The following is a 17423-nucleotide window of genomic DNA, read 5'->3' on the forward strand; positions in this document are numbered from 1 at the left end:
GTTTCAAAATGTAGGCGCTATTGATTAATAGAAAAATCATCCATCAAATTCTGTAATTCCTGCTTTAAAGAGTTAAGAAGGGTCATTGGGTTTAGACCATTCTGCTGGTACTTTGAGTTCTCATACTTCAATATAGGTAGGAAAATAGGCTTCAAGCAGTTTTTCATGTAAACAGGGCTCATAGTCCTCCTATATTTCCTATATTTTCACAATTTGTCAGATATTCTCCTATATTTTCTCACTTACTCCTATATTTTTTTTCGTCGGATGTTAAATGCTACCCAAAAATACAAAAACCTTTGATCCATTATTTCCTTCTTTCTCCCCTGCACTGTGCACTCTTACATCTTAAATGTTGGCATATGTACTAAACTTATAATTGATAATTTTTATGAAATATACAAAATATATATGGTTTTACTTGCAACTTTTAACTTGTTTTCAATTAATTATTTTCTTCTAATAAGTTTACTTTGTAATTTTAATAGTGTAATATGTTAATTTGAAGTGTACTGCTGTAAAGATTTTAAAGCTTTTAATTTTGTCACATACAATCTTACATGTAGTTCAAATGACCGGTTGTAGCTCAAATGATTATTTTTGAAAATGCCAAGTACAGATTTTGGTATTAATTTAACTTTGAGTATTTCAATTGTAGCTCGCTGAAAAATGTAACTATCTCTACAAAAAAAAAAGTCACTTTATTAGATTTTGTCCGCTTTTTATAATCAAATATGTACTTATTTTGTGTAGATTTTTCAAGAATTTCAGAAATCAGTCTTCATCTCATTTTTTTTTTAAATTGACTCATTTTTTTAATCAATTTTATTTATTATTTTTATTAACTATTATTTTTATTATCTATTTTAATTTTTTTTATGGTTTCAAATTGGACAAGAAACTGGCTAGTTCTGTGCTCCACTTGAGCTCTTCTAACGCCCCCTTTCATTTGACAGATTAGGTTAAATTCACCCTTTATACATGGTGTGTGTAAATATATATACACACATTAACTAATATAATAATACACACATTATGGATAATGCCATTACAGTGAGCACCAGGTAATTGAATTAGCCACTTTAATGAATCAATTCCTTGAAAACGAAACGAAATCCAGTTTCAATATTAAGAAATTGCTGAATTTTTGAATCAAACATGCCGCTTGAATGAATCAAGCGTATGAGACTGATCATTTCCCACCAACGTGATGCATTAACGCAGTCTTTTTTTTTTCTTTGGTTCGTTTAGTAAAATTAGTTTTTTTTTCCTGTAAATAGTGAAATGAAGGGGAGGCAGAGTGTTGAACCCTTTTTCCAATGATTTTCTCATATGTCCAACAAAACCTGTTAGATGAGAGAGACATTTAGTCGATGGGGCTTTGAATCGTTGGTTTTAGCATAGAAGCAATGTAGGACCAATACCGAGGACTATGAGTAGATTTATGACATAGAAAAAAGAATGTCCGAAATAATTATTACCTAGTTTTAGCAATCAATAGATGCAGTTTTCAAAGCATGTAAGTTAAAATCTGAATTTTGTAATTACTTTTTCATACTGTTTTGTGATAAAATTCTTTAAATTATCAGAGAATAAATATTTTGAGTGCACGGTGTACTTCTAATGATATCTCATTTGACGAAAAATTTATTAAAGATCTCTTAAATTGTGTGTAGAATTGCACTTAAAAAAAGAAAAACAGGCACACACAATTTTGCGAAATTAAATCAAATTTGTCTTAAACGAACATGTTTCATATAAGCGGCTGTAGGTACGAAAATTCATTTGCTCTCATATGTGACTCTTCACATTGCCATGACTTCATGCATAATATAGAATTGTATTGATAATGGCGATTTTTTTAATATTTTTTTACAGTGATCCAAACATACCTACTAGATCCTATATTTTTTTCAAATTCCTATATATTTTTCTACCTAACTCCTATATTTTTCCTTTTAAACTCCTATATATTTTGCTATTGAACTCCTATATGTTTTGCTATCAAACTCCTATATTTTTTCTTTTAAACTCCTGTATATTTTTTTCCACTTCTATGAGTGTATGTAAAGTTTACAAGAATCTTGTTTGATATACCAAAAATCTCCTAAATGGTCGAAGCGTTTTGTATTTTGCTCAAACGTTTAGTGACTATTTTCAATATATATAAAAAAAAAATGACTCCTAGAATCATGAAAAGAAAATACATCTATTCTCATGGAGTCAGACTTTTCTGTTATCTAACAAATTTCTTTTAAAGTTTTTTTTTAAATATTTTGTTCCACATAGATCAATCCCATAGACAAATTCCTTTCCTGCTTCTATTTCTGTTTGCTGAACTTATTCTGCACTAATAACATTAAAGAACAAAAATACAAAAATTTGTTTGCATCCTCGTAAAAAATAGCCAATTTTAACTTATTTTGGGTCAAAAAAAAAAAAAAATGAATGAATTCTTTTTAGTTCTTTTTGATTTCAAGATACTCGAAAGCTCACTGGAGAAAGATGCAGTTTCCATCCATTAATTTGGAGGTAAATTTAAAAAAAAAAGTCTTGTGCAGTAAATGTAATTAAATAGTTCCTGATTTGTAAAACAAAATGTATTTTTCGGAAAGCTGTGGTTGCTTTCCGAAAGACCCTGATATCTGCCATCCTTTGCAGAGATATTTTGAAATTTCCCCATGCTTATAGCTCCTCAGTTTTTAGGCCAAATATAAGGGAGGAAAGGAGTTTTAGAGGCATCAATGGTCACAAAATTTGTGTAGGAGTTATTTGACCTGCTGTTTTAAAAATTGTCTTCTCTGCTGCTTAGAAATACTCGTAACACACTCGTAAAGGCTTCTAAGGTCTTTTTCTCTTCCCTTCCAAAATTTATCAAAAACTGATATTTATAATTGTGCATATTTGAAGTGTGGTAAGAAATTCTCTCCTTAACCAAAGTTTCAATCTATTTTGGGAATTTCCCACACCACCTTGAGAATTTCCTTCAGTATTGGAAAATCAGCTTTGTTCATACCATTCATGAAGTTCTTCCTATTTCTAGCTGAATGAGCATTGGTGAAAGCAGAAATAATTGGATCTACTAGAGGCTCATTTTGGTGCATTTCTCTACGAATTTAAATGCTTGAAGTCCAATTGTATTTTATTTAGTGAGATGTTCTATCTCAACCCCAAGGGTAGAAGCTTAAAGGATAGTCAACCTCATGAAGGCTCTTCCATCTACCAGGAGAAAAAGAACATAGCGATTTCACTACCCGAGTATATTGAAAACAAGAGCTAATAACTTTTTATGATGATTTTCTAGTTAAGGGAGACAAGATACTTTGAAAATACGTATTTTTGAGCAGGGTGCATTTTTTGTTTTGGGTAGTATAATATCTTGTCTTTACCTTCTTTCAGAGCTCCCGGGAACAACTAGCCATTGCTGAGTATGCTCGTAGTCTGCTGGTGATACCCAAAACGTTGGCAGTGAATGCTGCAAAGGATGCCTCAGACCTTGTCTCCAAGTTGAGAGCTTACCATAATAGCAGTCAGACCAAGGCAGAACATGTTGATCTCAAGTGGTATGTTTGAAATTGGATCCTCTTTGCCTTTTTTTTTCTTTTTCAATAAATCAAACTTCTATTTAATTTCTGTATCATGATGTGTTGAATGGTTGTAATACATATTCTAATGAAGTGTTTAAATCAGGCTTAGAGTCGATTAGAATAAAACATAATAAATTAAAATTACAAGCTGAGAAAATTAGATTATGATTGATTTTAATATGCAGTCAAGTTCAGGTAATACAGGCTGATCGGGACCGACACAAACTGGATTATGCGGAATCTGTGCCGGATGATTCAACTTTTCTAAGCCAAGGCAAAGACTTTAAACTGCCATCCTCACCTATCTCCTGTCAAGTATTTTCATAGAATTTCAATGAAATTTGCAACCTGTGGCAAGGACCCAGCTTGCTCCCTCTGGATCAGGCACTTATGTGATTTTTCTTATGTATATCCTTCAATATTAGTATGAGTGTGGACTAGATTATATCAAAGAAAAACTACTTTTATATGCTACAAGAAATTAGCTAGGCGGATTAGGAAAAAAGACCATACAGATTTGTAATTTTAAAAAGGTCGCCTTTTTAAAAAATGATTACGTTTGTGTATTGTTATTTTGTTTTTAAAGCAGTCATTGGTAGTTTCAATTTTTAATTTGTGCATGTTTTCTTCACCACAGTCACCCAGTATCACTTCTCTATTCCCATTTTTTCCAAAGCAAAAATTAAGTACTGTAACTCAGTATGAAATGAACGAAGTAAAAAGAAAATTAAACAGTTAAAGTATTTTTATTCAAAGAGGTTATTTTGTTAGAATTTGTTAGGACTGGAAGCTTTTTGCACATCTTGAGGGGTAATTTATGCATATTTGAAGAAAATTGGTTGCTTGCTGACAATCCTTTAGTTTTGAAAGTAGTTGCTGTTTAGAAACAATAGTTCTTCTCAAACTATGCCTAGCTATGTTAACTCTTTTTTAAAATTTAGGAAAACCTGTAATTTGAGGAAATTTTTACTGTGGTCAAAAAGTTGAAAAATTTTATTAATTTCATCAAATCTTGAAAACAAATCTACAAAGTTATCTTTAAAATATAAAGCCGCAGTAATCAATATATGGTGTTCTTTAGCCACTTGCCCGGTTTCCACTGCCCGGAAAAATAATGACAGATGTTTGGTTTGTGTTCATATTTCCACGCTATTTTTTGCAAAGAAAAATTTCTTTTCTTTTGGTATGCCTTGAAGCAGGTGGATACAAACCATCACTTTAGGGGGGAACATGCTGAAGAATGACCCCCCCCCCCCTCCCGCCGAACGAACCTACTGTTTTGTGGACGAAAAATTTCTGAAACTGCTTGGGTGGTAATAAAAACCACCCAATCGACCAGAAATTAGGTCACCAAATAGAGCAAAAACATTATTAATTTCATAAGCAATGAAAAGTTTACTTCAAATATTTACTTTAAAAAATAAACTAATGAATTGAAAAGAAAGGTAACAGAAATCGTTTTCATTTTACTCAAATATTTAAACACAATGTAGGCAGATAATAGTGTCAACAGTTAAGTGGGGGGGGGGGGGCGTCATGCCGCCCCCCTGCCCTGCATCGGCTCTTGCTAGAAACCTTCAAAACTAACCTGAAAAGGGCAGATGAATACGCTAATTAAATGTTGACATGAAGATTCAAAGTGGAAAAAAAGTACAATGTTTCTAATGCGTTTTCCTTAAACTTTCCTTTGCTGCAAATTATCAAGAAAAAAAAAGACTTGGCAGAACTAAATATGCTAAAATTTTGGCTAGTTTCAATGGATGCAGACTTAAAATTTTTGGGATATCCAGGGCCGTCCGAAACTCTGACGGTGCCCGGGGCGAAAGTTTCCTGGTGCCCCCCCCCATACATGGAGAAAAATCAAGTTAGCTATAACATAGGTGCATAATGCATACTTGAATTTCTTACATATTAATGAACAGAACAATCAGGGCTATGCATAGTACAAATTAAAAGACAAGCAATGAACATGTTTCTAATATTTGTAAAACATTAATTCCCCAAAAACTTTTCGAAAAATGGAAATGTTAAAAATCCAAATGTTTATCTAATAAAATGTTATCGCACTTGATAAAAAACTAACAATTAAAACGGAATTGGTTATTCATATTGATCAAATTAAGAACACAAATAAATAAGTTGCTGATTATAAATAGAAAATGTATTTATCGAAGTAAATTACATCAAAATTAGATTTCGATCTGAATTCATCCAATGATTCTTTTCAAGAGGTATTTGTGGTTTTACTTGTACCAACTTAATGCCAACTTTCATATGTGTTATAAACAAAGATGTTATTCTTTTGCATCAAATATTTGTAAGTTTTAGGGAGAAGCCCGCAAATATTCAACAACATCGAAAATCGCTCAGAATTGCGTTTTGGAGTTCTTATTTCGAAAAATCACTGGCCCTAATACTACAAAATATGGCCTTACAAATTGCGTTTTGAGATTTAAGTTTAAGAAAATATTCGTGCAAGGGTCGCCATGCCGCCTTTCTTTACTATCACAAAAAATGGGTTTTTTAAACAACTTAAAAAAAATTTAAGTCTAATTGCCTTTGAATGTAAAACATGGCTTAAAGTTTTTAAACCATAATTTTAAACAATTTTTCTGGGAAATGCTCCAGACTCTCCCGTCTATAAAATCTTCGTCAAAGTTTGTCTAAAGTTGTGTTTTTGAAACTTCAATTTCGAAAATTTGCAGAGGGAGAAGGAATTGATTTCAATCTATTTAAAAAAATATTTGATAGGAAACAGTTTATGAGCTCCTTCCCTAACGTCCGTAAACATGGTCTCTAGTCGTGTTTTTAAGGCTAAAATTGCGTTTTCAAAATTAGAAGTTTCAAACTTTTGACTGGACACCTTTTGACCTTTTTTCCAATCAGATAAAAAAAAATCTGTTTTTTGTTTTTTCAATTTGCCGCCTTAAAACTTTTTCTGGTTATGTCACTGCACGCAGGGGCAGAATTCAAGCAAACTTGGTGAGAACTAGACAAAGGAGAAGTGCCTTTTGTTTCATTCTAAACAGTTATATTCTCAGAAATTGTGTCTGCTACAATGATACAAAAGAAACTAATGTTTTGAAGACAGAGAGAGGAATATTTTCGTGCCTTGGGAAAAAAAATGGAGAATCATTGCAATGATTCTATATTTTGTGTTTTTGACTGTGTATCTATGATACATAAAATGAGTGGGCGCCTCAAAGCGCCCCTAATTTTATGCAATCGGGGCATTTTATACGATGAGGGGCACCTTTCTGCGTCCCTCATTTCGTGTGAAAGTCGTCGTGTTCCGTTGAAACGAGGGGCGCTTTGCGGCGTCCCCTCATTTCGTGGCCCCCCGGGGCGATTGCCCCGCTCGCCCCCCTTTTGGGACGGCCCTGGGGATATCTTTGAATAACTCAAGGGAAATGGAAGATTTGCTTTGTTAAATATTAAAACTTGTAGTCATCATAATGCATACAGCTTTTCAATTGGAAAATATTGTTGAAGGCTGGAAGTTACATTTTTTTTGTGTGTGTTTGTCCGATTCAATGCCTAATGATCTAATAGCAATGCAAATCCTTAAAATTTTACCTTTTTAACAAACAGTAATATTTTTTCACTTTTTTTGCTCTTAGACGGATAGAAAATGTATATTAAAAAAAGTTGAACTAAGATTATATTCAATATAAACTTAAAATCATACAAAAGTTTTAAATTTTATTTCCAGAACCCTCCAAACGAACTAAAATGCAAAAAAAAGGCAACTCCTTAAAATTTTGGCTTTACTCATCATTACATTTAATGATCTAATTTATTAAACACTTACTTTTTTTTCCCTTTTTTGATCCTGAAAAGCCCTTAATTTTTGCATCTAAAAAAGAGTTCTAACCAGTTTAATATTCTAATAGTTAAATAATGCTTATCTTCCAGGGTGGGACTGGACTTGTACGAAGGAACAGTACGCAACAATAAGAAAGCTGGTGTTCTAGAGCCAGCTGTGTCCAAGATCAAATCTCTCAAGTTTGCTACAGAAGCAGCAATAACCATCCTGCGCATAGATGACCTCATCAAACTTGCGCCTGAGCCCAAAGACGGCAGGGGAGGAGACGACGAGGATTGATCTTATCATTCCTAGGAAGTGCACTTCTGTTGTGTTTGGTTGATCAAACTTTCACTGCAAGAGAGCTTTTTTGCTTCTTGAAAAAGAGCATATTTTCACTACTGATAAGATCGTTTTATGTATTCTTGTACAAAATTGCTCTTGATTAGCATCGTCATCTGTTAAAAAAAAAACTGGACTAAAACTTTACATTCTTTAATGTTCTCACCCTTTTTTTATATTCTTTAAGGACTTTGTGTATTAAATTATGACCTAATTGTGAGTTCCCTTCATTCAATAAAATTTTGAACTAAACCTGTCCGATTTCATTTTGTCATCTGTGTTAATGTCTGATCGAGTGAAACCTGTGTAATAGGGACCACTTGCAGTACACTAGTTTAGTGGTCAACTTTCAGGTTTTACTGTACCCGTTAACTGTTGCCCAATATTTTCAGTCTGAATAGTAATAAAAAATGTAACATCAGTCGCAGGGTTAAAAAAAAAATTATAAATATCACTTTTTAAAATTTGGCACCTATCCAATAAACTAGAGGAGTGGTGTCCAACTTTTTATCAAGTAGAATCTCGTGGCCCAGAACAAATATAAAACTGAATGCAGAATATTTTAACATCAGTATATCGATTTTCATGGACCAACTGCAAAAAAGTTGAATTTTTATCAAGTTGTTGCTATCTCTACATTCTTGAAGTACAAATCTTATTCCAAGAAAAACTATTGGTTATACCATCCTTTTGGAGTGACTGGTGCTAAAAAATAATCAGCACTGATTTTCACCCCCCAGTAAGCCACTGTTTAAATCCTTTCATTACTTCTTGAAATGTTAAGTATTACAAGAAAAACATTCAATTGTGTGATTCTTTACATTACTTTTCCAAGTTGCTGCACCTACAAAAGTTAATCTACATACAGAAACACATTTTCAAAAATGTTCAACATGGGTTCTGTATGTGTAAAACCCTCCTGTAAAATATAAGTACAAATCAATTCATTGAGTCTGACCATGCTGATTTAAAAAAAAAAAACATCTAATTGGCATAAAAGGTGACATTTTAGTATATTTATCAATTTGTAAAAGCAACATTTCATAAAATTCGAAAAGTACATGAGGTGAAGAAAAAAGATGCATGTTCTTCTGTGTATACTGACTGTCAAAGGTGTGACTGTCTTGAGAATGTACATTCTTTGAGGTGAAATTTGTGTCAAAGACAGGAATTCTGTGTTGGAGGTTTCACAGGAGTTCATCACCTGCTGTAGTACAGATCCAGGGCTTTGTTCACAACGACATCAGAAGTGTCTTCCGGGATCTGTACAAAAGAAAAATTATTCATTTGTGGGAATAAAGAATCACACATTATCTTCCCTTTTTACATAATACTTTGAGATTTGAATCTGAATTTTATTGTTGCATTTTGCTTATTTTATCTTGAACTTATTTTAAACTTACTTTAGGTACTTAGAAAAATCATGGATGTGCTCCCCCCCCCCCCCCCCTTCAAGAGCAATAATGCATCCCTGCAAATCAAACAAAAGCACCCAAAAATGAGGAAAACAACACCCTTAATTCCGCTGACACTCCAACATATATGTACATTATACAGATTGTTCACTCTTAACCTAAATGACCTATATTTTTCACAATAATTTGTCTTTGGCACATTTCCCACAACAAAAATAGTTAAAATTAAAATGCAGTTATGTTATTAAAAGGATTGGAGGTAAAAATACACTAAATTAGTATGCAGCTCAGAGTTGATAAAAAAGCAGCCCCCCCCCCCCATTTAAACACTATTGTGAAGAAGAACAATTTTATTGCTGGAAAGTTATAACTATTTAATGAGTTAATTGTTAATGCATATTTAATATTCACATTTGTACCTAATTACTTCACGAATAGTTAAAAGTAAAATCTTGTAATTTCATTTCCTCATAAATAGAGCATTCTATAGGGGAAATATTGTTTGAAAACCTTTAAAAAAAGTAACATAAGTTTAATAAAAAGTCCTTGGCATAAATGAATAATCAAAGAAATAATTTACTGTGAGATTTAGGACATAAATTTTATATAATCAATAGTAGTATCTTGTAAATCACTGCCCTCATAATTAGAGCTTTCTATGATAAATAAAATTGAAATTAAAATCAAGTAGTCTAAGCACATAGAAAGTATTTTGCAGTATCTACAAATGAATCTTAAGTCTGATGTGCATTACAATTTAAAAAATCAAAATACCAACTCATATTTTGCTTAAAAGTTTTAAAAAATTATAGATCAAGTAAAATAAATTACATAATGTATTATTGAGAAGACTTGTACCTAATTAGGCTTTAAGAAAATAATTGTTTTTCACTGTAGACATTATTTTTCCTGGTTGAATGCGTTAAGAAATACAATTTTTTATAATAGTTAATTAAAAGCCTAAAATAAAAAGGCAACTTTTGAAGTTTTTTTTCCCAATTCTAATGTATTCCTTATTTTTTGCATTACAAATCCAAGTAATGAATTTTCTTTTAACACATCTCAATAATAGACATTCTACTATTAAAAATATTGAGATTAAACCAACATTGTTTATACCAAACAACCCTTATACAAACCCCTATACAACCCTTATAACCCCCCCTCCCCCCTAATCATATTTAAAGAAATCCCCTTCATTAAAAAACAATACAAACAAACCCAATTTAATGTCGGCTCGATCAATATTCATATACAATAGAATCTTGCTTACCCGGAACAAATTTATAGCCTTTAAAAAAATTCTACATTCACATAGATAATTTTAAATTATGATAGTGAGAGTGTAATTATAAGTACACTAAACACATACATTCGCTTTTTGTTTTGATTAAATGTACAGCTTCAGCCCCAAAGCAGAATACTTGACGATGTTCTGCAACGTAAAATCATTTGACAAAAATTGTTCTGCAAGTACTTCAAGCATCGTATACACAAGCAGCAAACGTGACCTTTTCACAAATTGGGAGTCCTAAATCAAAATCGTTTCATACAGGAGTTTTTTTTTTCTTTCAGTTTTTAAAACTTTACTGTTGCTACATGGAATGTTGCTACATACCGATTGAGATTCTCCAAAAAGTATACAGTAGGCGCTGCCTAATGTGATCATTTTGGGACAAAAACAGTTTGATAACAATAACCGAAAAGACTCCTGGGCAGACAAAAGGATGATTTTTTCAATTAAGAAGCATTTATTCTTACAACTGCAAATTAAAATTACAATAACTCAACTAAACACAGTTTTAAATTCTAAATTACTAGGTTAGCAGAATGGAATAGCTCTTTTTTTCAATCGATTTAACCATCCGGCCGATGCTACGAAAGTCATTTTTGCCCTTTTAAAAGCAAGATCTGCTTTTTGTCGCATTAACGAATGCATCCTTTTCCCTGACATTCGTAACCCACAATTTCAAAGAAGATTCACCTTCATCATCATCTACAGCACGTTTTCGCTCGTTGTTCAAATTTTCATTTAACTTCATTTCGTTTTCAATCTCGTCGCGATTTTTTAATAATTTACAAAGATTTATCAGTCATCACTGTTAAATTGTCAAAGTGTTTAAATTTTTTTTTTACAGTTAAAATATTGCGCTTTCTCCCATGGCTAAAATGTTCGACCATTTAGAGTGAAGTTTTAGTGTAACTGAGCAGGCAGAAAAATTCTGCTTTACTAATAAAAATTGAAATTGTTTTTCTGGAAGCTACTTGTCAGGGTTTGCTTTTTTATTTCTTTTAATTGAGGAATAAAAAAGAGGGAAAAAATTGAAAGTTTATGAAAAAGTGATAACACACAATAAACGAAAACACTCTCTGATTACAATATCCAACCTTTCAAACACATAGATCTTAAAGATCTAAATAGATGTGCCTTCTCCCCATTTTTCTCCTCAGAGCGCGTGTCAACATCCCCCGTTAGACATCACGTGATCAAGGGACTCTCCTCACAAGAAACTGCTTCCCTTATCGAAGGGAATCACTTTGCGCTGCGATCATTTGCACAATTAAGGGAAATTGAAGCATTTAACCCATGGGTTAAATGCTTTAAGCATAGGTTAAACCCCCCTTTAAGCATGGGTTAAATTAAAGCATTTTACCTATTATTAAAGAAAAACGGAACACTCTCTCCCTCACGTAACACCTCATATTTTTCACAAAAAGTAATAATTAAAAAATGTAACATTTTTTTTCTCATTAAGAAATTGCAAATGTATTTGTTGTATTTTTGCAAAAACTGTTCTTTGTTACCTTTTTAAGTTATTACTTTTTAATGAAATGCGGGACAAAATGACAGCTTTTTCATGGAATGGTCCATTAGATATTTTCCCATCATAACTTTTGAAGCAGGCGCACAAGCTATTTAAACTTTTATTCAAGTGCTTTAAATACTGAGTAGAAAAAGACGTCTTCAAAAATCTTAAACAAAAATTGACCTTATAAATTTTCTTTTATTTCAATCAAATTTTTCAAATACAGATAAATAGTTTCAATGCGTGCTTTTTCCCACAATTTTTGAAGCCAGTGCAACAATTTAACATAAAATCCGATCTAAAACCATAAACCAATTAGAAATACAAATGTAAATAGAATCGAATGTCAATTTAATTAAATAATATTCTAATATCCGCATGCATTTCGCACCAACACTATATTAGCCAAACCCAACTTTGGTTTGTTCCTAATTTTTAAGCAACTTCAGTGTTTTTTTTTAAGTACTCGGAAAATAAATTATTTGCAATTATAAACTACATGAATGGTCATTTGACTTCCGCCCCCTCCCCAATTTTTCTTTTCTTCTTTTTTTTTCGTCCCACAGACTATGATAATTTTAACAATTGTAACTCGAGGGGGAAGAAAACTAGTGATTATTGTCCCTTAACAATATTAATTTTGTTACTTTCCTACTTATTGGTCTTTGTGAATTATTTTCATTGTTTGAATTGACTGCGCGATACATTCTAACACCTAAATATTTAGTAACGATTAATTTTATAAACTTTTTAACGAGAAAATCTGCTGCTTCTGTTTCCAACATATGCTTCTTTAAACTTAGAAAAACAGAATTCGAAATTTTTCGCATAACTATTGTGGTCTCATGAGTAACATTATTTTTTTGTGTTTTACTCCCAAAACTTTTTCACATTCTCGCTCAGTTGTTCTTCACAAATGTACATATTTCAATGGCTGCAATCTTGCAATAAGTTATACTTGAATGTGTCCCAAAATTCTTAAATTTTATTAGGTCTATCTTTTGATTTGTTGTAGTGAAGACTGCGTTGCAGTCATCGCAGTTCACAACAGAGTGCACTTGCCGGACAAAAAATCCAGCGTATTCAGAAACATCATTAATATACTGCGTCATGTTAATTGAGATGATTTCTGAATTTTCCAAATCGTCGTCAAAGGAATCGGAAGAAAAGGCTTTCTTTCAAAGCATTTTTGTTACGCTTCAAATTTAATCTTAGCATTTGAAGGTTGTCAAAATCAGCACAATTCTAAGAACTGGACTCTTTAATTTCCGTATGAATGAATAATCTTTTTTTCGCACTTCGAAATTATCCGACGATTATTGTTGAATCCCCCCTTACAACCTGATCGCACTGAAAAAAATTTCAAGGTGATCCTGAGTAAGCTTATAAGTCATTACGCAGTTTAGAACTGGAACTCGAGCACCTACATACTTTTCATATGTTCCCAGCACACTTTTCATAGAAATTAGGAAACCTAAAAATCCAGTTTTTTGCGAACATACTATAACTAATTTTCCATTGCTTGTTTTTAGTGATTTAATATAATGCTCGGTATCTATAGTAAATTGCTTAAAATATTCTTAATTTCGACTCTGCATGGGGACTTTTTTTGCCTTTAGCAGAAAGAAAGATTTCTGTTACTCACTATGTCTTTATTTTTTAATCAAATTCATCAAACCCTCTTTCGCTAGAAAATCTCAGATTCACACATATAATTTAAGTTAAACATAAGTATAATGAAAATCTTCAGACAATCCTAGACTTTTAACGACGCTTCGCATTGTTATATCACTGCTGCCCTAGAAGAGGAAGCCACGATGTCCCTTGATCACGTGATTCTCGGAAGAATCATGATGACATGAATGAATTTGTAGGAGAAAGGCCTATCTATCCCTTTTAAAGATCTATGTTTAAACACGTCTTAATGTGTAAACATGTGTGCAAATGTTCCGGGACTTCGTGATTTTGATAACATTAACCGTGATTACATTAAGCGGCGCCTACTGTATTATATGATTTCTAAAATGATACCAGTAACGTAGCTAAGGGGAGGTTTTAGGGACAACCCCCCCCCCCCCCGAAACGTTAGTCTCAAAAAAAAAGAGAAAAAGAAGAGGGAAGCGAAAGAAAAGAAAAAGAAAAAAAAATTCAAAACGACTTTTTTCTGAGTAACAAAGGTCAAAAATTCACTTTGCTCCCCCCCCCCCCCCAATGCCATTGAAAATCTGCTCCATAGGTGATCCTCATAAAGACCCCTCCTTCTGCTGCGACATTTTTTTGATAATTGAGTGAAATTTGACACTTTGCTTTAGAATTAAGATTGATTTGTTAAATCCACGTATATGCAGCCTTTCTTTGTCATAGATTCTGCAAATTGTTAAATATGTTTAATTGAATGAGCCGCGCAGTGGGAATATTGCATACAATCGAATCTGTATATTTCGAATTTCACATTAAAGAAAAAAAATCGAGATAAAGAGGTTTTGAAATACGGCGGCTTTAAGAAACTTTTTATAGAAATTTGAAATATGATGGTGAAAATTTGAAATCGATACTAAAGACAATATGGGCTCTTGATTAAAATTCCTCTTTATTAGTTTTGTTAGGTATTATATTTATTCTATTATTACATTATTGAGTGCTTTATCGCGAGTTTAAGGAATCATTTTGACAGTAAAAGAAACTTAAAGCATATCTTTTTCAAGAAAAAGTCACAATTTTAAGAAAGAGAGCAACCAAAGAACAGTACTAATCCGGATAACAGAGCGAAATGGCTTTTAACTTGAAGGACCTTTATTAACCATGAACTTGAAATGTTCATCTTACATGTCAAACCAGTGAAATTCACCCCTTTATTCTTCTTCCAAGAAAGGGTGCGAAACGACTGTCGTTTGGTTAATCTTCCTGGAAAGCCAATTTGTGGAACGTATTTCTCCCTTTTTTCCACTGCCGCCTCAGCTCTTGAAGACAATTCCTCTGTTTCTGAGTTGAAGAAAATGTTTTCATTTGCTGCTTTAAAGATCATTGGGCTTCGAATCCAAAAATGATAGCATAAGCGGAATTCGAGACAATAGAGGTTTTTGTTGGTCTGATCCTGTGTGTGTCATAGGTCATTGTCAAAACGACCTTTGCTAACCTGAGTATCCATTGCAATCACATTGATTTTTCAGCCAGTATTTTCTTTTGGTAGCCAGTATTCTACTTCAGCCAGTATTCTTCTCTATTCTTCTTTTTCCTTTCTAATATATATTTCAGCCTGCGTTTTCTTTTGGAAACGTACAGTCTGTTTAAAATTAGTACATTCTAAGTGAAAGTTGTTGCATAATGAAGTGAGCAAAACCGATAACAAGCTTTTTTCAATCCAAAGAAAAAAAATTAAAATGACAAAAAGGATTGCTCTAAAAAGAGAAAGTTAACGTTGTCTGAAGAAAACGAAGTACAGTCTACAAAGCAGCATTAGTCCCATCGGACCCTGCTGAAGGTAATTTTATTTTAATTCAAAAGAAAAACTGCATAACATTACATGAAAAAAACGAAATGAATCTAGATTATTTCTACTAGCTTGGTTCTTATTAAAAAGTAGAAAATAAACGACTTCTGTTTATAATACCCGAAAATTGCTGTTGCTCTCTCAAATAGATATTTATGTAAATTCTAAAGCAGTTAATAAAATTAAAAATAAAGACTTGAAAGGAGAACAGATGGTATGCAGATGAGCAAATAACTTTCTACCGCCAATATTTCTTCCCTAGCTTTTTTAATTCAAATTTTACTAACTGCTTTAGAATTAGCATAAATGTAAATACATAAAAAGCAACATATAAATAGAACGATATGAAAAGCAATTTCATTTTTTGCGGGTTATAATTCAAGAAATCTTTTTTTATTTCATTTTATACTTTTAGTGCAAACCAAGTTAGTAAAAATAGTCTTTATAGTCTGATCACCGATGAGATTGAAAGTCAAACATCCAGTTTATAGGCGGAAATGGAAGTATCTATCAGCTTTCAGGGATGCCAACTTTTGTAGATGTGTGTTAGCCTCTAAATTAAGCAGTTACACTAAAATGAACGGAACACGCTCATCAGATATTTGATTTCCCCCTGATTTGGATAGACTGGTTTTGACAAGACGTTGCTAGAAAATTTCACTTTAAATTAAATGGAGGGAGAAGAAAAAAAAGTTGAATTTTCCACAACATTAAAAAAATAAAAAATTCTTTGCTTTTGTTTTGTTTAACACAAGTATCGGAATTGGGCACCCCATTCCAAAGTATGTAAGATTCACCTCCATCTTATCTTTTTTTAATACTAAAAAAAATTGCATATATGTACATATATATACACAAAAGAAGACCCCCCCCCCCCCCGAAAGTCGGGTCTAGCTATGCCTCTGAATGATACAAAAATTTATAAAAATCCAAACCCAGGTGTCAAACTATTTTTTTTTTTGGTTAATTTAACATGGCATGAAGGAGGAATTAAAATAATGTTAATAAATAAATAAATTACTAAAATCCACGATAATATTAAAATCTGTTCGCGTCCGTCTGTCTGTCTGTCTGAAGATCGATCTTCTCGAGAACCGCTGCGAATCGAGAGTCAAACGAGATACCGATCGATTCGATATTTTCCAAAGAAAACAATAGGACCAATCTCGTAATTGTGCGACTTTAATTAGCGAAGATATTAATTAAAACGTTAATTAACATAACGTTATTCAGGAATTTTTATTTCTTTCCTGTTGCCATTTTGCATATGGATGAGCAAGTAAAATCCTAATAATTCTTTTAAAAGAGATATTTTCGGCTGCTGTCCAAATCTTAAAATAACGTTTCCATCTAGAATTTCCTTTTAAATTAGTTTAAAATTGGTTGCCCTATTCGGACATAGCTTTTATTTTATCGCCTGTCTTTTTTTTTTTTTTAAATTCAACGTTCTTAACTCTTTTTAGCATATGAAAGTTGTTTCTTTAGCTATATTTATTGATTGTAGTGTATGTTTATCATTCACCGGCCACATATTTTGGTACGTTTAGGATGTGTGACTAATTATGTTTATTTTGTTGGACTTTTTCTCGTCACATGGGTAAGTTTTCGAATTGTAATAACTCTCTTTTTCCTTCCTGTTTCTATTTTTTAAATACAGTTTGTATCGTTAAAAGAACATGTTAAATTAAGATTGTTTGGGTTTCTTTAAGTGAAACAGAGTTGAACAAAAAAGATTGTTTTAAAGGATTTTAACTAAAGCTAATTTGTAATCTGATGACTTGGTATTAAATTATTGGTATTTATTTAGTCTTGATGCTTTAGTTTCACGTAATCAACAAAATGTGTGTCATTTTATGTAAAAAGCTGATTGTAATTGTACATAAATATTTCAGATATAGTCTATCAGATGTAATTCATTTTATCGTGAGCACAGGTAATAGTTGATAATGCATATATTTTCATTTTTTGTGCTAATTG

The 17423-nt window shown here is 32.2% G+C and overlaps 2 protein-coding genes across 2 annotated transcripts in view; one reads left to right on the top strand and one right to left on the bottom strand.

Moving 5' to 3' along the window:
• Positions 1-7986, top strand: part of LOC129217551 (T-complex protein 1 subunit alpha-like) — a 50141-nt gene extending 42155 nt beyond the window's left edge. The window contains exons 11-12 of the mRNA XM_054851876.1: positions 3400-3563; positions 7503-7986. Of these exons, the coding sequence (XP_054707851.1) occupies positions 3400-3563; positions 7503-7692 (354 nt within the window). The 3' untranslated portion in view covers positions 7693-7986. The remainder of the gene's footprint in view (positions 1-3399; positions 3564-7502) is intronic.
• A 716-nt stretch (positions 7987-8702) lies between these two features.
• The window catches only part of LOC129217552 (TBC1 domain family member 7-like), a 63526-nt gene continuing 54805 nt past the window's right edge, over positions 8703-17423 (bottom strand). Inside the window, exon 6 of the mRNA XM_054851877.1 lies at positions 8703-8997. Within this exon, the coding sequence (XP_054707852.1) occupies positions 8935-8997 (63 nt within the window). The 3' untranslated portion in view covers positions 8703-8934. The remainder of the gene's footprint in view (positions 8998-17423) is intronic.

This window comes from Uloborus diversus, chromosome 2, assembly GCF_026930045.1.
Source record: "Uloborus diversus isolate 005 chromosome 2, Udiv.v.3.1, whole genome shotgun sequence".
Taxonomy (NCBI): domain Eukaryota; kingdom Metazoa; phylum Arthropoda; class Arachnida; order Araneae; family Uloboridae; genus Uloborus; species Uloborus diversus.